At 37.9% G+C, this 21,270-nt stretch overlaps 1 protein-coding gene across 4 annotated transcripts in view; it reads left to right on the top strand.

The window, feature by feature from the left end:
* The first annotated feature begins 3,751 nt into the window (after positions 1 to 3,751).
* GCC2 (GRIP and coiled-coil domain containing 2) overlaps positions 3,752 to 21,270 on the top strand; it is a 31,297-nt gene continuing 13,778 nt past the window's right edge. For all 4 annotated transcript variants that reach the window (XR_004060740.1, XR_004060742.1, XR_004060741.1 and 1 more), the window contains exons 1-16: positions 3,752 to 3,877; positions 6,848 to 6,910; positions 7,569 to 7,653; positions 8,725 to 8,792; positions 9,897 to 10,001; positions 10,818 to 13,280; positions 13,953 to 14,022; positions 14,702 to 14,802; positions 14,883 to 14,981; positions 16,555 to 16,674; positions 18,068 to 18,232; positions 18,622 to 18,726; positions 19,278 to 19,440; positions 19,975 to 20,075; positions 20,207 to 20,284; positions 20,950 to 21,087. Coding sequence is in view for 1 of the 4 variants with exons in the window: in XM_030948555.1 (XP_030804415.1) it covers positions 3,776 to 3,877; positions 6,848 to 6,910; positions 7,569 to 7,653; positions 8,725 to 8,792; positions 9,897 to 10,001; positions 10,818 to 13,280; positions 13,953 to 14,022; positions 14,702 to 14,802; positions 14,883 to 14,981; positions 16,555 to 16,674; positions 18,068 to 18,232; positions 18,622 to 18,726; positions 19,278 to 19,440; positions 19,975 to 20,075; positions 20,207 to 20,284; positions 20,950 to 21,087 (4,026 nt within the window). In the remaining 3 variants the exon portion in view is untranslated. The remainder of the gene's footprint in view (positions 3,878 to 6,847; positions 6,911 to 7,568; positions 7,654 to 8,724; positions 8,793 to 9,896; positions 10,002 to 10,817; positions 13,281 to 13,952; positions 14,023 to 14,701; positions 14,803 to 14,882; positions 14,982 to 16,554; positions 16,675 to 18,067; positions 18,233 to 18,621; positions 18,727 to 19,277; positions 19,441 to 19,974; positions 20,076 to 20,206; positions 20,285 to 20,949; positions 21,088 to 21,270) is intronic.

Below are 21,270 nucleotides of genomic sequence, written 5' to 3'. Positions count from 1 at the left end.
ATTTTTCAGAAGTGCATTAACATATTTTAAGCCTAGACTGAAGGTTTCATTTCCCTCACATCCTCAATGAATGCTGCAAGGTTTCAGTGTAGGCTGTACGTGAGCCTAGAGGCACACACAGAGTGAGTTAAGCCCTTTATACTTCTAAGATGCAGCCAAACTGTGCTGCCAGACGGAAAGTAATGGGCTTAAGCTGGATAACAAACAAGGCTCTGCCTGCCCTCCAGACCAAGCACTGTGTAGGTAGATCAGGAAAGCCATCATTCAGCAGCACCCTGTGGTTAATGTGAAAGAAGCAAATTATTTATGGATTCTTTTGAGAAGGGCTTTGGCATAGGCTGCTACAAGGGCACTTAGTATCTATCAGCTGTGTGAGCTGACTGCCTTCTGAACTGAAGGCTCCCAATAGAATCATATCCATCTACCATGACTGTGAAGACAGAGGCATCATGTCTAAAGTGGTCCTGATGTGGTACAGGCAATATAAGTATAGGTAGAATCTTAGGTCAGGTGCCTAAAAATTAAGGTAACTGATTTTTTTTATTTGTTAAAGTTGGGCCTTTTGATTCACAGTAATTTGTTATTGTACCAATATGACTCAGCAACATTTGCTACTTTCTCTGTGTGCAATTAAAGGTTCTCCGTGTACTGTTAACAAAAGAACAGACTTTTGTAGCCAGACCTCATACCGGGTGTGAAAAAAAAATGTTTCCTTGTGTGAGTTTTACATTAATCTATCAAAAGGCTTGTTGGTTTTTGCTGGTGAGAACAACAAACTACCCATCTCTGTTTCTTATTACATTTTAAGACTAGAATTAAGGACTGTATATACAGTCTAAGTTTTCAACACCTAACCAAATCCTTCATATACAAAATAGTACTGAGATAAATAACTCTTTTTTCACTGTACCCTTCCACTCCTGTGGGAACTTACTGAACCTCAACCCAACAAAATGGCCATAGTCAGCCAAATAATTTGCAGTTCATCTGCAAGGGGTTGTGGTTTAAGTTTCCAAACAGAGGAGAATAGTTAACATACTATAAATTCATGTGTTGTTTTCCTTTATATTAACCTGGCATGTAAAAAAGGCATAGAAGCAGCTCAAAGCAAAAACTCTGGCCCAGTATGGGTCAAAACTAAGAGTCTGCAACCCTCAGAACTTGCTGCAAAGACAGATTCTACAGTGGCAAGTATTTAAAACATCTGTTCCTTTATGCTGAAAACACATTCCCCAGTAGCAAAATTACAGGCATTTTCTCATTCTGTACTCTTCAGAAAATTCTTGCAGGTCTAATAATTCCAATGATAGTGAACAAGCATTTGTACCCTACCTTGATGTAAAGACTAATTACAGCCCTGTGAGACTTGGCTTCTCAATGAAAGCAGAATTGAAAATTTGTTATGCTCTGCCCCAACACATCCCATAAATCTCTTGGCAATCTTGTTTTACATACACAATGCTATTTAAAAATATGAATTCATTATTTTTTACAAAGATAATAAAATCGTGGGATATATGGACTATGTAAATTATTCTTGTTTTTCTCAGTTGTCTCAAATTAGCTGCAGTTATTATTATGTATCAGCTTACTGTCTCCTTCTAGATAGGTAAGACACAATTCTTAAATTGTTTAAGAAAACTTTATCAGACTATTGCAGGTACAAATCAACATTTTCCCCTGAAAAATTCAGAACAACTTGCACTTTATTGTAACAAACTGAAACAATCAACAGACAAAATCCTCAACCTTTTTTCTTATAGTTATTCTAGAAACTTTTAAAATTCTTCTACCACTCCCTAACCAGGATTTTTTGCAATTGCTGTTGCAATTCAGGACCAGAATGAAAGACTGTCAAGACAATCTCAAAGGTACAATATGCCTAAACTCTGTTACATAAAATGGAGGGAGGGCTGGGTGGTCCCTAGCCAGAATCAGCTACAGAAAGCCTGAAATGAGTGAGCCGGTAGCTCATTGTCTTCAGTACTAACACCTCTGAAAACTCTTTTGTGTCTGCCTTGGATGAGCTCCAAAATCAATTCCCTTGTAGGTTAAGTAATGAGATGACCCAAGAGTTGGTACACAATACATACTGTCTGAAGATAGGCAGAAGGAACAAATTTGCATGAAACATTCCCAAAAGAGAAGGTTAAGTTTCCTACAGTGTTCTTCCCCAATACTCAAATTCAGGTGGAGCTGGGCAGTATGGCATAGTTTGGGGTGAAAAGCTTTGCTCTGGAATGCTGTTGGAAGGATTCTATTTCAAAAAGCTCTTATTGAAATTATGTGAAATCCCCACATTAGATCAGAGCAACACAGGCATAGGTAACCAACCAGTTCAAAGTACCCCAATGTGAAAGGGGAAGGAAAGAATAAATCAGTTTAATGTCCTCTGAAGCTTCTAAAAAGTATAATAACAGAAGTAATGAAAAAACAGTCATGCTTTTTGATTAGGGACATGTGCTCCTTGACAGCAACCTCTGTGAGCATGGAACCATGTACTCCTGCTACAGTTGTGTAGCTGCATAAGTAGAGACATATGAATATATGTAATGGATAGTGAATGCCTTGGAGGTGGGAAAAAATAATTTCTTAGGTATATGTGAAGAACCTTTCTGCTTTTTGTTACTATTTGACATTTGAATTTTACAAGAAGAATGACAGTAAGCAGACTTGGAAAAATGCAATTATTCTTATGAGACAAGCATTTCAACAAACAACTCTCCCTTTTTATTAAACTACATATTCTCTCATGACATTATACTTAATTCAGTGATATTCAGTATCCACCCAGCGAACCATAAACACAATAATATGCCTAAATTGTTTTTCCCAGGCAACTTTTCATTAAAAATCAATTACTTATCATGAAATGTGAAAAATTATTCAGGCACTACCAAAGTGCATGCATGGTTACAATGAAAAATGTGTGCCCTTTAAAGTAGGTATTGTTCCCCTTAAACACCTACTCAAACAGGCATAAAAAGTCTCTGTAAGAACATGCAATTACAAGCCATAACGCCTAGGTTCTGCTATTTGCTCTGGTAGTCCTTCACATCCATTTTTTAATATACAGAGTTATGGAATTTTTAGGGTTGGAAGGGACATCTGGTGACCATCTCATCTAACCCCCCTACCAAGTCAGGGTCACCTAGAGCAGGTGCCAAACAATGCGTCCAGATGGGCTTAGAATGTCTCCAGAGGGAGACTCCACAAGATCCCTGGGCAGCTGTACCAGTGCTCTGCCACCCTTAAGCAAAGAAATTCTTCCTCATGGTGGGGTGAAACTTCTTGTGGTTTTATTTAAGGGCACTCCTCCTTGTCCTGTCGCTAGGCACTGATGAAAAGTCCGGCACCATCCTACTGGCACCCGCCGCATTTATTTGATAAATAATTTAAATCAATTTGTGTTTCCATCAAGGTATTAAAAACAGGGTCTTAAATCGCTCCGTTTCTGCCGGAGCACGTCACCCTTCACCTCATATTCTCCTTATGGCGGCAGTGAGAGACGCGCCTGCAGCATTGCTTTGCCCTTAGGCGCCCTTCAGGAACAGGGAATAGCGGGGTGCACTCGTGTTGCAGCTGTACCCCTTCCCCTTCCCCCTTTTAATAAGACAGAGAACAAGAGGTCAGCACCGACATCCGCACCTCGGCTCACGGCCCGTTTCAGGCGGCCAAGGCCGCCCAGGCCGCGAGCCCTCGGCTCAGCCCCGCCCGGCCCCGGGGCGGCGCTCCGTGACGGACAGGCCGAGCCCGGCGAGCCCGGCGTGCCGGGATGACGGAGGCGGAAGCGGCTCGGGGAGGATGTAGCGGCGCTGGCAGCGGCTGTGGCGCCGCGATCTCCCCGCCCCTGCAGCCGGCCGGCCCCGCCATGGAGGTAACGCGGCGGGCTTGGGCAGAGGGGCCACGGAGCCCTCGGGGTCAGCGCAGCTGGGGCGGGTGCGGAGGGGGCGGTGCGTGACCTTGGCGTGCAGCGCGGGGGAGCGGGGAAGGTGCGGACCGGCCCCTCCCACGCCGCGGGCTCCTGTCCCTTCCCGCGGTGACGGGCGGAGAAGCCCGTGGGGCACTGGGCCCCCTTGGCCGCCGCCTCGCAGCCCCCGCGGGTGGCGCAGCTGTGAGGAAGGCCGGGCCGGGGGTGGGAAGGGGGCCCTGCCGCTGCCTCTGCCCTGCGGAAATGGCAGCGCCGGTGCGGGCTGCAGGGGGCTCGTTCAGTGCCCCTCATGCTTAGGAGGTGGGGACGTCGCCCTATGGGCACGGGCTGGGGAGAGCGGGCAGCGCTGACTGCAGGGCAGCGACACTCGGGTGACGGACACGCGGCCAGGGCGTCGAGTGGTTACTGTGTGACAGCACCCACGGGCGAACAAAGGTTCCTTCTCCACTGAGGTGACCCGATGTGTTAACAGGACGTCAGCTGTGAAACACCTACCAACGCAAACAAATAAAAGCACTGAGGTGTCTGTATGTAGTGTAGCTTTTATAAACACCAAGGCAAATCCAAAGGCAACATTGAGGAATTTTAAGTTCACACATTAAATTAACTCTCCAGGTAGTGTCTGTGCTGCTCGTGTGCCACATTCTAATAGAGTTTCAGTGCCACTGTTGGTTGAAGCAAACACAAGTCAAAATGTGTTTTGATGTGACTTGGGTACACTTAGGGTTGCTGATGTCTGGTAGTTGCACACTGCTCAGAAAATCGCTGTTCATGAAGGCCACTACTGCCACAGTTCACAGCAAAGGCAGGATATTGCATTTATGCATTGGTTAGGCTTTCTAACAGTACGTTAAGCTATTGCAAAGGTAAGGGATAGATAGCAGTTAAAATACACAGATCTTGAAATGTGGCATGGAAACCCCTTGGTGTAGGGGGTAAAGTAGGCTTGAAATAAAATCTAAAAAAAGAATGTATGTGTGTGTGTGTGTTTGTATCTATCTATCTATCTATCTATATATACACATATATACATACATATATATATACATACATACATATATATATATATACATATATATATATATCAGCAAACTGTGGAAGCATCCAGAATTCAGAATGGTGGACCAGAAACCATGCAGGATTGTATTGGGCTTAAAAGCATACTTAGTAGCTGCTGGCTCACATCTCGGATGCAACTAATCAGTGAGAAGTTCAGGGTTTTTTGGTAGCTCATCTTCCTAATTTTTCTTCTAACTCAAGTGGGTGAAGCCCTCTACATAAGCTGCCTCTGGTTTCTGTTACCAGAACAGTAAAACTGGATGCATTGTTTTACACAGTGTGTGATTCTGCTTCTGTATGTATTAGCTTAAAAGAGTAAAAGTATTGTGAGAAGAAAATTTATCTGATCTTGCTGTAGTATGGAGAGTGGTGGCCTGTCATTTTCTGAACAGTACTTGCAGTTTGTTATAATTCATTATGCTGTCCAAGTGCTAAAATATTACAGGTGTAAATGTTGACAAAGTTACATGCTAAGAAAATCTGAAACTTTATAGCTTTTTTTTTCCTAATGCTGTACAGCACATTTTTTTCTAATAAGTTTCTTTTTGCCATCTTAAGAAAAAAACCCCAAACATTTAGCATATGTGTACATAGATGACTATAACTGCCTTTGTCCTTGGTCTGTACTTGAACTCATTTCTAAAGGTGATGCTTTTTGTTATCTGTATCACCTGTTCTGTCCAGATTATTAGTGATTGTCCATTCTCACTCATAGTGGTCAGTTTGGTTCTTCCTTAGTTTCTACTATAAGGGTTTTGATTTTTTGGCAGAATGAAGAAAGTAGCAGAATAAAAGTGAGGCTAGGTGTGTATAGATACACATACACAGACAAACATCTAGATATATAAAAATGCAAATATTTATATATATACCTCTTCGCTTTTATACTCATGCACATATGATAGATGATATGAAGAAAAAAGTAGGGTAAAGGTGAAGGCTTGGAAATGCTATTCTTGATATATTGGAAGTGTCTGTTCCCTTTTCCTTTGCAGCATTGTGGCTGCATACATTTCTTTGTGTTCCTGATTATACATAAGCATATCCCATCTAAACTACTGTAAAGTAACAGCCTCCCAGGATAGATCTGTGGAAGTTTACAGTAGAAGGCATTTTGCATTTATTTTAGAGATAGAGAGCCCAGAGTTTGCAGAGCCTTTTCAGATATGTTTGTCAGGCCAGCAATCCTAGTGGGCACTAGCATGTTTTAAAAAAAAAGGAAGAGGAGGGTTATAATATGTCCAAATGAGCCCTGACTTTGCTGAATCTTTTGGAATATATTTGATAGGCTAACAGTTGTAGTGATAAACCAGTCTTTAAGAAGGAAACAAAAAAAGATTAGGAGCTTATGTGGTTCAGAAGTTCTCAAGGTTTGATTTAACTGCAACTTCTCTACAAGTTTTTTTGGGTGGTTGTTTTTGTTGTTGCCTGGGGGGGGTTGGGTGTTTTGTTTGGTTTTTTTTTTTGTTTCGGCGGTGTTGTTGTTGTTCTTTCTTTTTTTTTTTTTAATGGCTCTTTAAGAGCAAGATAGTGAGTCATGCTTTTGAAACTGCTTGCAAATAAAATTAATTTGCAATACTATATCAGCTCTAGATGTCCATTCAGTAATGGAATAATAAAATCATGGTTTGGACACTGGGAGCTTTCCATTCTGCTGTTCTAATAGTCACAGTAGATCTTTTTCCACTATCTTTCTGACTCATCCTACAAATACATGTTTTAAAAATTTTATTTTGCTTTTTTTCTTGTGCTTTCACTATATTCAGTTCCTCTCTGTTTGGAGACTTTCAGTTAGTTCTTTTGGTAGTCTTACACCAAAAACTCTGTTACTGCAGAGTATACTTTATTTTGTTGTAGGTTCAAGATGCTGGGCAGGAGATGGTGGCATCTTCTGGGACACCAGGATCAGGCAAATCAAAGGTAATCAGTCCTCACAAACCTAATTTATTTGGATAGAAGTAGTTGCAAGGGTTAGCATGCAGGCTGTGACTAATAGGAAGACAAAGATATTTTTAACATTTCTTCTAGACAGGAAAAATTAACTTATAAACATTAAGATAAAGTGTTTTGGAAACCATGAGGAAAAAAATCTCTTTTTGATATGTTCACTTCCTGTTATATTTGATAAATTATTAATAGCATCCAGTTTTGGCAGCAGTCTTTTTCATAATGGACACAGACATCTTTGCATACAGTGGAAGTAAATTTAAACAATGACAATGTTAGGTCAGCATGCTATTTTCAAAATATTGTTCAAATTGTATTACTGAATTGTAATCCTTCCTAACTGTTTTCCTAACCAATGCTGCCCAATTGCGTGCTTCAGAATTGTTTCAGAAAAGTACAGAATGAGGAGTAGTTTCTGTTACTGTAATTGAAATAACAGAATTGGATAACAGAACATCAGTAACTTGGATTGTTATTCTTCTTTGAAATGTTACACTTCTTGCAAATGTGTGGTAAGAGTTTCTTGTCCTAAAATTCAGCTTTTTGGAAGTCAGATACTGAAATGCCTTGTTTCTATTTCCCTCTGGGTTAGAGGAAACTTGTTTTTCCCTGATATATACTTGCTTTACAGCTGGACACATTGCCCAAAGAAGACCTCATCAAGTTTGCAAAAAAGCAAATGATGCTTATACAGAAAGTGAAGTCAAGATGTGCAGGTATTTTACTGGAAAGTGCAATTTCTGCCTTAATGCTTGACACTACCTGACCTCTTCAAATATCACTGTGTGTTTTTGAGAGGTAGATTTAAATTCTAGGCAAAAATACTAGATTTTATTTTTCTTCAATTTTGCTCTTTATGGTGGGAGGATAAGGACTGAAGTAATTTGATTAAGAAAGAGAAGAAAAGAAGCATTGCTTTTGTCGGGTATTAAATTAATTTTGGTCTGACAGTATGGCATGATGGAACAGTGTAGCTTGTGGAAAAGTTGAAGTGGGATTTGTCATTGTCTCTTCCCCATATTGGTGCAGGTTGCTTTTCAGGAAGCAAATGGGAGGAGGAATATCTGGTATTTTTTTGCATAATTAGTAGAGTTTAGTTTGTTGTAGAGAACAATGACTTCTTTGATAGATTGCTACTTTATATTTGATCATTTATTGCTTTAACAAGAAATTGTAAAATATACCAAACAAATTTTTATGCTTAACCTAAAAGTACCTGTAAATCTGTGCTTTCATTTGCTGTCCTTGTCCACTCTGCAGTCTCTTTTCCTCTAGTGGCCCACTACTTGGACTGGTGCCACTTCCCCTTGTTTGGAATGACAGTTATGCTGACTGCTGGTAGCTGCCCTCTGAAACAATAAGGATACAGAAATGGGCTGTACCAGCCTTTTCCTCAGTGTGGTTATTCATAAGATCTTGTTCTTCTGCTTGCTGCCTATTTTTAGAGAAACAGTAGAAACTGAGTATCTTTCCTCTGATTTAAATTGACCATGAAATAGAAGGTAAGATGGATGTTCTTCAGAAGACTTTCTATCTGTTGTCCCTCTATCCAAGCCAGGAAGTTTTGCTTCCTCAGGAAATCATGCTCGGTGTCAGGACTGGAGAAATAGTACGGAATATTTATTCTCTTTCTGTTAGTCCTGTCTATCACTCAGTAACAAACAAAAATTGGTGATGTAAAAGACTTCTCTGATTTGAATAGAAGTGTTGTCAGGCACAGGATTTACTAAAATTTGCTACTGTGATGCAGCATCAATTCATACTGTAACATTTCTTTACATTTTAAGAACTGGAGAAAGAAATTGAAGAACTCAGATCTAAAGCAGCTACTGCAGGAGCTGATGATATTATTCAGGTAGGAATATGTAGTTGTTTTCTATTGTATTATGTAAAGTTAGCTGAAATAAATCCACAGAAATAATTTGGTAAAATGTCAATAGCTTGAAAACCATTATTCAAATTGAATGGAATCAATCTGAGGAGTCCAAGACACTTCCTAAAACCTTTTTTTTTCCTTCTCCCCTCACATCCCTACTCCACTCGCCAGCAAACACTCTTGGCTCTGTGAGGAATAGTACAAAGTAGTACACTTTCCAGGAAGAGCTTACCATAGCACTTCAGTACTTGAAGGGAGCTTATAAGATGTGGACAAACTTCAGAAGGGCCTGTTGCAATAGAACAAGGGATAATGGAGTTTTAAACAAAAAGAGGGTTGATTTAGATCAGATATAAGGAAGATTTTTTTTTTTACACAGGGGGCAGTGAAACATTGGAAAAGGTTGCTCAGAGAGGTGGTAGATTCCCCACCCTTGGAAATATTCAAGATCAGGTTGAATGGGGTTCTGAGCTACCTGATGGAGTTGAATGCAGGGGGTTAGACTAGATAGCCTTTAAAGGTCCCCACCTACCCAAACTATTCTGTGACTCTACAAATGTCCCCAGCAAGATTTTTCCTTGTTTGGCTGGTTAGACCAGCTTTTGTTTGTTTTGGAGTGACCATTGCAGAAAGACTTTAGCCATTTAGAAAAGTTCTGAGACAATAATTTGATAGATTAGAAACACATAATTCAAGTTGCATGTCACAAGAAATGCTTTCAGGATCTGTTTTTCTCAAGATATGGATCATAGCATACGAAAGTGAAAATTGGTACTGAGGAGGAATTTCTCAATTAGAGAATTGTTTTGAATAATTTGGATGGAGATTTCTTTTCTACAGAAAGGGAACTTCACCACCATCACCTGATAATCAAAAGTTAGCTGATCACAATTTTTAAAAGAACCCAAAATCATTGTTTTAGTCTCGCTATTTCATATCAGTTTTATTTGGGCTGAAAGCAATTTTTAAATTGCTGACTGATGTGTTTATTTGACAAAAAGTGTCATAATCTATATGTGAGTTTCTACACTGTTTCCATTGTTAAGAAACCCTTCTTTGAGTGTTTTTTTCATTTAATATTAGGCTCTCACAGAAAGGCTGGATGTGGTGCTTCTGGAAAAAGCTGAAAGTCAGCAGCAGTGCATAGCTCTGAAAAAAGAAAATGTTCAAATAAAGCAAGAAGCAGAGGTACTGAAATGAGCCATAGAACATTACTGAAACATTTCAGAATTTTATTTATTTTCCAGGTTTGCTTGTTGTGTATCTAATTTTAATCCCTTTTTTTACTTACCTGTGTTCTGTCTCTTTAAAAAATCTTTAAAAATCTAAAGGCTATATATATTAAAGCATATTTTCTCTGTACCCCCTAGTTTATAGTAATAAATAAAAAAATCTTATATATGCTGTCTAGATCCACAGCTGCAAGAAGAATTCAGTCTTGCATTAAAAGCCTACATTGGCTTCAGTCAATCAGCTCTGTCTTTCCATGGGAGCACGAGTTTACCTTTACAAGGTAAACCTTTAGATTTTCATGTGAGGCTTACCTTTAGATATTCATAAGAAAGAGCCTGTCAGCCAAGGCACCTATATTGTATTGAGATTATATAAATAATCTCATTTAATGATAAAGTGAAGACTGAATTACTTGCAATTGATGGATATTATTATATTCCAGATACCTGGATTTGATGCTCTAAAATTAATCTGATCTTTAATACATTATTAGAATAGTTGCTAAAGCTGAAGAGCATCATGACCATTTTGTGAAATTATGCTGGTAAACATGATCTAGGACTTAGCTTTCCTTTCTCATTTTGCAAATGTTCTCATGTCCTGTGTAGTGTCTTCTGGATCGAGTTGTCCTGATACAGTTAGATATTTAAAAGCTATGATAGTTTTTAAAACTGTGGACTACTACATTTTCTAATTCATCATTGTAAACAGTGTACTTGGAAATATTGTGTGCTAAATTACCAGTATTTAATAATTTGCTTGTTTCTTTAGGCTGCAGTGGCTAAAACAGAAGAATTACAGAAGCAACTGGAACAATCAAGAATTGACTCTCTGGAAGAAATAAAAGCTCTGAAGAGTGAATTAGCAAATGCACAATGCAAGCACAATGAGGATTTAAAAAAGCTAAAGATGGAATTAGATGAACAAGTGAAGAAACAAATGGAGCTGGTGCAACAGGTTGAATGTTACAATGATAGTCAAAAAGAAGTTAAAAGATTACAAGATGATGTCCAAAGAATTAAATCTACTTATGAAGAGCAAATTTTGTGTCTGAACAAGCAGTTGGAAGCTGTGAATGAAGACAAAAACAAAGAAGTGACAAATCTGCAAGAAACTATTAAAAGCACCTCTCAGTGTTACCATAATGAAATAAAAAATCTGAATGAAGAGCTTAAAAAATTAAAAACTGCTCATCAGGAAGAGGTGTCAGAACTAATGCATCGGATTGAAATATCATCTAAAGAAAATGAAGAAAAGCAAAATCAAATAAATCAGTTGCAGCATAATTTGGCAGAGAAAAATGCCAAGGATGAAATACATGCTCAGACTGACCAGTGTGAATATGACTTGGAGCAGCTGAGAGAAGTGCTACATAAAAATTTAGAAAACAAGATAGATGTTGCAGATACACAAGAAGAACCTTGTGTAAAAGCAAAAATGGAGGAAAAAGTTAGGTACCTGGAGCATAGTTTAGAAGAACTCCAGTCCCAACATAGTATATTAAAAGATGAGTTAACTTATATGAGCAATGTCAAGATGAAACTGGAAGAGGAAATCCATCGTATGAAGGATGAGTTCTTTCATGAGCGGGAAGACTTGGATTTTAAGATAAATGAATTGCAGCTTACTAAAGAAGATTACTGCTGTGTAATTGAAAAACTAAAATTGGAGCTTCAAGCAGCAGGACAGCACTATGAAACTGCTGCAAAAGAGCACAAATTAGAGATACAGAATCTGAAAGATCAGCACCAGAGAGAAATTTCTGAACTAAATGAAACTTTATTATCTGGTTCTGAAAAAGAACAGATGGCATTAGTTTTTGAAATGCAGGAACTTAGAGAACAACTTGAAAAGGTAACTCAGGAGAAAGAAGAAGCAGTGTCCAATTACAACAGCCTGAGAGAAACAATGGAAACTCTACAGGCTGAGCTAGGTGAATCTGCTGGAAAGATCAGCCAGGAGTTGGAATCAATGAAACAACAGCAAGCTTCTGATGTCAGTCAACTGCAACAGAAACTCCGGGCTGCTTTCAATGAAAGGGATCTTCTTCTTGAAAATGTAAATCACCTCCAGGAAAAAGTAAAAAAATTTTCAGAAGAGACAGGAGAACTTAAATGTAAAATTGTTAGTCTTCAGGAGGACAATAGTGCAATGGCAAGCTCCATTGACCAAAAAGAGATTACTGTAAGAAAACTGGAAGAGAAGATCACTGCTCTTACTGATCAAAACAGGGATATTTTAAATGACGTAAAATGCTTGAGTGAAGATAGAGAAACCCTTCAGGAAACATGCAAGCAAAAACAAGTTAGAATTCAGGAACTTCAGCAAGAAGTAGATTGTGCTAACCAGGACAATAATGACCTGAAGCAAAAGGTAGAGGAATTAACAGAGAGACTGAATGAAGCTTTAATTTCTAAGGGTGAAAATGCTCAAATGCTAGAACAATTAGAAAAACAGATTGAATCTCTGGTGCGTGATAAAGAGCAGCTTTCATCTGAAGTGCACACTCTCCGTGAGGAAAATAAGAAACTCATTCAGGAAAAAGGTGAATTAAGTGAAGAGCTGGGAAAGACTACATCTGAAAAAGATAGTTGTTCAGTATTGAAAGAGCAGTCTGAAAACTTAGAAAAGAAACTACAAATAATGGCTGCAGAAAAAGACCATATATCAACATTACTTGAAAATGAACAAGTGCACACATCCCTTGTAAGAACTCAGCTGTACCACTTACTTGAGCAAGTGGGGTTCAGCATTTCAGATTCTAATGAAGAATATGATTCTCTTAACTTGTTAAAAATTGCAAGTGAATGCTTGTCAAAAATTAAAGAAGAGCAGTGCCTTGCTCTTCAAAAGGAGGAGGAAGTAATTAGTTTGCAGCGAGAAGTTGAGAGATTAGAGGAAGAAAATGCAGCTCAACATAGAGAACATAGATCCCTGATTCAGGATTTTGAAAAAGAGAAGAATCTTTTGAGAGAAGAACTGGAAGGACTGTTGTCTGAAAAAGAAGCGCTTCAACGTGATATCCAGGAGTTGAGAAATGCCAGTGAAAAAACAAGGATTGAAAATCAAGATCTTTTAGCTAATACTGAAGAGATGAGTCAAAAACTTGCTCTTTATGAAAATCAAATACAAGAACAGCAAAAAGGATCTGAAAAACAAGACGACTTAAATTTCATTCTGGAACAAAAGGAAACTGAGCTTAGAAATGTGAAAGACGAACTGAGTTCTCTAAAGGTTATATTTTGTTATTGAAGTATAAAGACTAAACCTCTAAAGTCTTCAAAATTAAGGTTCAAAAAATACTTTCAATTCTCTCTTTTCTGTTTTTTTTTTTCCTTTTTTTCCCTTGGCCTGAAAGTGAGTCTCCCTTGTAGAAAGCACATATTTCTGACTTTTCTAGCACCTCAGAATTCCCTTCTTCCCCCCAAGAAAAAAAATGAAACAAAACCAATCATAATGCTTTTTTGATAAAAGTTGCTTGTAATTGAACCTTTATTCCTATCAATATCCCTTGAAGCAATCAATTGACTAGATGGACTACCTAACCTCATAATCTTTCACCTCTGACTTTCTGGGTTCCATCTCAAACAAAACTTCTTGATCTGCATTAGCTTCAGGTCTTGGGAAGTGCTGGTTTTGTAAAGCTGACAGCTGCAGAATGAGGGGGTCTCCCCTTTTTTACCCTTGGACAGGATGGAAAGCAGCTCTTAAAAGATTGGAATGTTCTGCTTTCAGCATAACTGTACTTTCATCAAGCTGATACAAAGTTGCTCATAAAGGCTTTCCTGATTGTAAGAACATAAACAGTTTTAGCTGTAGCTGAAACTTCTGGTGCCTTGTTAGGGACAAAACAGGTACCACAAAGAAATGTTTGTAATACTTCTTATATCTTTGTTTATAATACAGAATTTAATGGAAACAATGACTGAGAAAACTGATGAACAGTCTTCAGTAGCAGAGCTTCAAGAAAAAATTGGTATCTTTCTCACTTTTTTCTTTTATACATGATCTGGCTTCTTTGGATTGTTACCTTTTCTTTCTTTGCATGATTGCCCTGTATTTCCACAAGTTGACGAAGACATGGATATTAAGTATCTTCCTGCAGTATTCCCTCCACTGGGAATTTAAAACGTTAGCAATTTTAAGTTGGATATTATTTGATACTTTTTAAGGCTTTTTCTTTTTCTGTACATCTGTCTATAAACAGTATAGTGGATTTAATCTTTATTTTTTAATGTGGGAAATTTATCAGTAAGAATTCCCAAGGCTACCAGAAGGAAAGGGAGGCAACACTGCCAAAACTACTGTTGTTTTATTGTAGTTATTCCAACACAAGAGCAGGAAAATGCTTCTGAGTTGTTAAATCTGTGTAGAAGTAGACAGAAATATTACTCTTAACTGTGATGGAAGCTTCTGAAACAGGGAAAGATTGTGCAGGGAAAGATTCCCCCTAAATTCTCTGTATGTCTGGATGTTTTAGCTTCAAATTAAATGCTTGACTGAATGAAACACTTGAACATCTCCCCATGCTTTATATTTTGTTTGGTTTTAAAGTCTTGCTGATGTTTGTGTTCTAATTGAATTTCATTTCATTTCATTTCTTGGGAAGAAATGGAAGGGTGTATTTTTTTAACTTTCTTATATATTTCTTTTAGGGATGCTCGAAAAAGAATCTGCCGAAAAAGGAGAGAAGCTAAATAAAATCAAAGTGGTTGCTGTGAAAGCCAAGAAAGAATTAGATGCCAGCCGAAAAGAGGTACCCTGACTAATTCCCAATATGAAGAAGATTTTGCATGGGGGGCTTTGTTTTAATGACACACATTTCTTTTTAATAAGGTGCAGACTCTGAAGGAAGAGTTGGAGTTGGTTCGATCAGAAAAAGATCAATTGTCTGCTTCAATGAAAGATGTAATTCAAGGAGCTGAAAGCTATAAGGTAAGAATAGTGCTGCATTCACAAAAGACAGTAAACTGTCAGAAAATACTTTGGGTTTGAAGCCTAGCCTGGATATACACTGCTATTTACTTGCACAATTATGTTTGGCAAAAGAAATTGTGTCAGTGCAGTTGAATACCAGAATCAAGAACTGTAAGGCTCTCTTAAGGGAACCATGCAGCTGTTGTCAGAAGAAAATGAAACACTTCCTTTCTACTGGAATGCTATTTTTCATTCTTTTGAATCTAGCATCATGCATACCAAGCAATGTGTTGCTAGGCAAAACATAAATCCCTGTGAATTCTGAAAAGTTCATAAAATTGAAGATCAGTTTGAAAACCCTTAAATGATGAAAACAAACTTGTAATTTCCTGGGAGCAAGTCTTCTTGGAGCACATCTCTGAGCACATGAAGCAGAAGCAGGTGACAAGTCAGCATTGCTTACCCAAGAGAAAGCTGTTCCCTGTAAGACTTAGGAGGAGAAGCTGAGGGAACTGAGGTTAGGTAGTCTGGAGAACAGCAGGCTCAGGGGAGGCTTATCACTCTCTCAGATACCTGAAAGGAGGGTGTAGTCAGGTGGGAATCAGTCTTTTCTCTCAAGCAACAAGAGGGAAATGTCCTTAAGTTCTACTAGAGGAGGTTTAGATTGGATATTAGGAACAATTTCTTTACAAGAAGGGTGCTTGAGCGTTAGAACAGAGAAGCAATGGAATCACCATCCCTGGTGGTATTTAAAATACAATAAATAAACACAGCAAGCACTTTATATACAAGTATATGAGGTAAACATGGCACTTAAGGACATATGTTAGTGCTGGATTTGGCAGTGCTGGGTTTACAGTTGGATTCAATGATCTTAAAGATCATCTCCCATCTAAGTGATTGTGTGACATCACCGTGAGTCTTACATCGACTCTTGTTCCTTCTTCTCCCCCCAAATACAAGAAAGACATTGCTAACTTGAAGTGATTTCAGTGGAGGGATGACAGGTTGGTCAAGAGACTGGAATAAGTGATGAGAAGCTGCTCAGCCTGCAGAAAACTTTGAAGGAACCTGGTAGGAGTCTCCCAGTACCTACAAAGACATTACAGAGGGAAGAGGGTCAGGTTATTAATGGTAGTGCAAGATAAGACAGTAGTCCTCAATTGAAAGGAGAGATTCCAACTGGATACATGAATAAACATTTTTATGGTATGAGAATGGTCGAGCTTTGGAATAGGTTGCTTAGTGGAGTAGCCATCTCCATTCTTGGAGGCAGATCCTTGGAAAAACATGATTGGACAAAGCTCTGAGCAACCTGGTCTCATCTCACTGCTGACTCTGCTTTAAGCAGGAGAATGACACCTGCTGAGCTATCTTCCAGCCTGAATTATTCTAGAATGTCAGGAACTGAAAGGAGTTTCTACCAGAGCCTGTAATGGAATGATAGCTTTAATTTCATTCTGATATTTCTGATGTTGCAGTAAGACAACTCATATAATGAAATACTAGGTAAACACATCTCAGAGGTATAGAATGTGCTTATGCAATACATCTTGTGAAAAATTATGCCTTTGTGTTTGTATGTGTTAAGAATCTTTTGATGGAATATGACAAACAAGGAGAACAGCTGGATTCTGAAAAAGGCAGAGCAAATAATCTTGAACGTCAGATAGAGGACCTCACAAGACAGCTACAGGTGTCGTCTGAGCAGGTCAGTTCTGTATGTGGATCTGATCTATTGATAAGTACCATAAAAATAAATTCAGCCTATTGGTTGCAAGTTCTAATCATGTGATTGTTACTCTAGTTTCATAACCTACGTGTGTTTTAAATAGTAACTTGAAATTCAGAGTGGTTTGTTTGTTCCTTTTCAACATCTGATACCTTACCTGGGCCATGACAAAGATAAATATATCTAGAATGTCTTACTTTGTCAATAGAAGGAGTTTAATTTATCCCAGGTCAACTCATAAAAAGAGCAGATCATCTCTGGCTTGATTTTGGATCTGCAGCTCTGCTGCAAGTATCAAACTTGCACTGTTTCTCTGACTGCACACCTACGCTTCTCATAAAGTGCAGTAACCTTTAACTGAGACATTTTTTCTTCTATCTCTTCAACAAAATTTGGCTTTGGGGTTTTTTAATTTTTTTCTTTAATCAACAGAATGTTTAAATACACTAAATTTGTTATGAATTTCGCATGTTTCACAAGGATTAGACTTTAAGATGCATTGTAGAGTACTACAGTGGCATTCAGAAGAGTCTGAAATGGTAATTAAGGGGCTGTGAGACACATTTTTGCAAAGCTAACTGCAATGGGTTTGGTATTTAGGATTTAAACTCCCAGGCCCCATACACCGGAGATCCACCTAGACCACTGTTTCCTTATAAACACAAGCCAGTAGTAAATGGCATAGGAAGAAATAAGAAATAATAGTATATATTCTGCTGATTATGCAGGCTTTGTGCTTTTCAAGTTTGTTGTAAAGAATTTGTAAATAAAACAGTGTTTAGGTAGTTGATGTCTTTCGCTTATACCTCATTCTTAATAGGCAAAATAAAGACTAAGATACATCATTGAAAATGTCAAAATTAAATCTGTTAAAGTCATTGCAAAAGTATGCCTGATGCAGTAGAATTCTTACTTTGTACTGGTGGAAGACTTGGTGGTTCAGTCAAAGTTTGCAGTTCAGCCTTTTTTAGGAGTTAATAGTATGTTCATTTGTTTATAAATACAGCAGCTGTATTTGAAGTGTATATTTGAAATACTATATTGTTGCAAGGAAAACATGATAATGCAGAAAGCATAAGTTTTTTTAGTATTTTTTTCAGATTTCTTTTGATTCTTGCCGTTTTATAGAAAGCTGGGCAAATTAACTGAACAAAATAACCAGAATGTGCTAATGACTTTAATTTCACCTGTTTATTAATGTGGTTTAACAAAATTAAGCTGGACAAAACTCATCTGTAGGAGTGTTGTTTGTAAGGGATTTGGATAGAAATCAGTGTTGGGTATTTTTTTTTAAATACAGAAAATATTTTATCTGTTAACATTGCACATAAATTCAGCTTATGTTTTTACCATTCTACTGTGCTAATTTCAGCATGATCAGTTACGCTCTGCTAATGAAGACCTCCTAACTCGTGTTGAAACAGTGCAAAATAATGCTAAGCTGCTGGAAACTCAGATACTGGAGATACAAAGAGCCAAAGCAAAGGCTGACAAAGAACTAGAGGCTGAAAAACTTCTAAGAGAGCAGAAAACAAAGGTAGTACTTCATAGAGATGGTGAATGGGCTGAAGCATTACTTTCAATGGATGTGATTTCTGTTTAACCTTTATAAACTGTGTTTGCATAGACAAGGTTTTGCACTTTCCCTCCATGTTACTTGACTTTTTTGAAAACTTAGTCTGTTCATTGAAAGAACTTTGCAAGGCTGTCAGTTCAGGTTAGGGGTAGTTATACAGAATGTGAAAACCACTTCATAGTATTGTTGGTTTTTCTCTGGTTCACAGTGATTTCCTAAGAAAGGGATCAGCTATCTTTGTACAACACAAGTGTGTTTGTATGCATGTGTGTATATGTGTCTAAGTATAGAAAGATGTTGGCATCTGTTTTGAAACTGGACTGCATAATTGACAACTACTTAAATTTCAGGAACATAGTGGTGCTCTCCGAGAAATGGAGGAGCTTCAGATGCAGCTTCAGAAGGAAAAGAAACATCTGCAGAAAACTATGCAAGAACTAGAGCTGGCCAGAAAGGTAGAGTTGCTATCCATGTTAGTGCTTAATGGACTACCAAAGATTTTGGCCCATCTGGCTGTTGAATGCCTCCCTTTCTGTTCTGAGGATTTTGAAGCTGGAGGTTTGCAGAAGGGAGAATGTGAGGGCTTTTGCCCCTGGTTGTGTGCTTGAAGAGCTGAAATGTACTTTTGGAATTGGTTTTGGTTTTGGTTTTTGTTTGTTTTTTTAGCTTGGGTTATGTGGCCTTTCATGAGTAGAAATAGGAATAGAATTCAGATGTCTGGAGTACAATGTATAGTGCACTGTTGAGAAATTGCCTTGGTTGTAAGGACTGAAGATGACAAAAAGTAATACAAAATACCTACTGATAAAACTAGCCACAGGTTTTTGAAAGCTTTTAATTCTTGTTTGAAAACAGATTATTTACTTAGGATATGGAAATCCAATGGATGGGTGATATTTGTGGATATGGATAGAGACAAAATCTCTGTCTGATGGGCAATATAGTTTTTTACAGAATTACAAAAGTCTTAGCAGTAAGCTCTAACTTTATTTTGTGTACCTTGCAGGATGCTCAAAAGAGTACGCTGATGGATATGGAAATAGCTGATTATGAAAGGCTAGTAAAAGAACTTAATCAGAAGATTACTGATAAAGACAGCAGAATAGAAGATCTTGAGCAAGAAACAGGGATTCAGAAACAGAAACAAGAGACCCTACAGGAAGAAATAAGTGAGTAAACTATAAACAGAAGATTCACTATGGTATATTTAGCAGTGTTCAAAGATAACAATTCAGAAACAACTTCTCAAGTCAGCAAGTGAGGGTAAGCTTTGCAGGGAATACTAAACAGTTGCAATTTTGTCTTAGAGGAACCTTTACTAGGTTATCAATCACTTAATCCAGTGTTCAGCACTTAAAAGCCAATTTACCTGCCTGTTATACTGTGTTTATTACCTGATAAAGTTATTCATAAGTTCTAAATATTGGTGACTGACAAGGGTTTCATTCAGATAAATCACACTCATAAAACTTTACTGATTACCATGTGAAAATTCCATTTTTTCCTATGCTCAAGTGTAAAAAGATTTCATTTATTTTAAGATCTTTGTGATAACTTAGGAAAAGTTTACTAAAGTTACTGTAAGCTACTTTTTTGCAGCCCTTAAGGAATCTGTTGGAATTTTTTAAAATATTTTACAGCATTTTTTAGGAAATATAAGAGGGGAAATTTCCTTTGTATATAATTGTTTTTCTCTGCATTAGAGTCACTTCAGTCAACTGTGCAACAGGATGAGGAAAGAAATGCCAAGATAAAACAGCTCCTGGTGAAAACCAAAAAAGAACTGGCTGATTCAAAACAAGCTGTAAGTTCATATGCTAATGACTGTGCATTCTATTTTTAAATTAGATTTTAAAAAACAGCCGGTAGCTGAATTTTTAGGTTACTGAGGTTTGGAGGGTTTTTTTTTAATCTCCAGGTAATTTTATCTTGCAGGAAAATGACCATCTAATGTTGCAGGCATCACTGAAAGGGGAGCTGGAAGCCAGTCAACAGCAAGTGGAAGCCTATAAGGCAAGAAACTTCACTTTTTGTTAGTACAAGTTTTCTCATTTAAGTAGTGAGAGTGTGATTTGTACTGGGCACATGGAATATAGGCTGAAGAATAAAGAGGTGCTATTCTTACTTTTAGGTTACTGGTTCTTTTTCTTAAGTGAGTTTTGTCTGTTTGCTGCTTTCCTCAAATATTTTTTCCTATGATTTTATTTAAGTGGATTTACCCTGTCTTTTTTCTTCTTCAAAGGAGAAGACTGTGGAGTTTGAAGCTTGTAACTGGAATATATTTTTTAATGTTTCTTTAAAAATGGAAGTTGCTCTTTTTGAAAAGAGAAAAGCACAACATTGTCAGCAAAAATCTTAAGTATTGTCCATCTGTATACAGAATAGAGAGGGATTAGAATGTAATGAAAGAAGCAGACAAGGGAGAGAGGTTGGCTTTCTTAAATGCTTCCATCCCAGCATTGTAATTATATCTTCAATACTCTCTTTAAACAGCATCACTTTTTAAAAATTATTACATGGTAACCCGTGTCTATTTTTTTTATTCTATTTTGGTTAGATTTTAATTTTGTATTCACCAGTTCTGTGCAGGAATTACTGTAGTAGAGTACTAGGTTCTGTTGCCTTGGAGAAGTAAGAAAAGTTTTTGTGATAGTGAAGTTTTCAACTGACTTTTTCAGATTCAAGTGGCTGTGCTGACATCAGAAAAGCATAAAGTTCAGGAGCAGCTGCGAACGTCTTCGGAGCAGCACCAGCGTACGATGAGTGCTTGCCAGCAAAAAATTGCAACCCTGCAAGAAGAATGCAGAGCAGCCCAGGTATTCCAGTAGAAGAAGTAATCTTAGAGGCTTAAGAAGGGAGATTATTTGGACCCTTTGCTTCTTCAAAAATATTTTGCAGATTTTTCACTCTTCTCTTTTTGTCTGTCAAGTATTGCGAATTACCCCAGTATTGAGTGGTGGTATAAAGGACAGGCCAGACTGTCCTGGTTAACGTGTATC

This window comes from Camarhynchus parvulus, chromosome 1 (genome assembly GCF_901933205.1).
Source record: "Camarhynchus parvulus chromosome 1, STF_HiC, whole genome shotgun sequence".
NCBI lineage: Eukaryota > Metazoa > Chordata > Aves > Passeriformes > Thraupidae > Camarhynchus > Camarhynchus parvulus.
The sequence above is the reverse complement of the archived record's forward strand: the minus strand, read 5'-3'. Positions and strand labels throughout refer to the sequence as shown.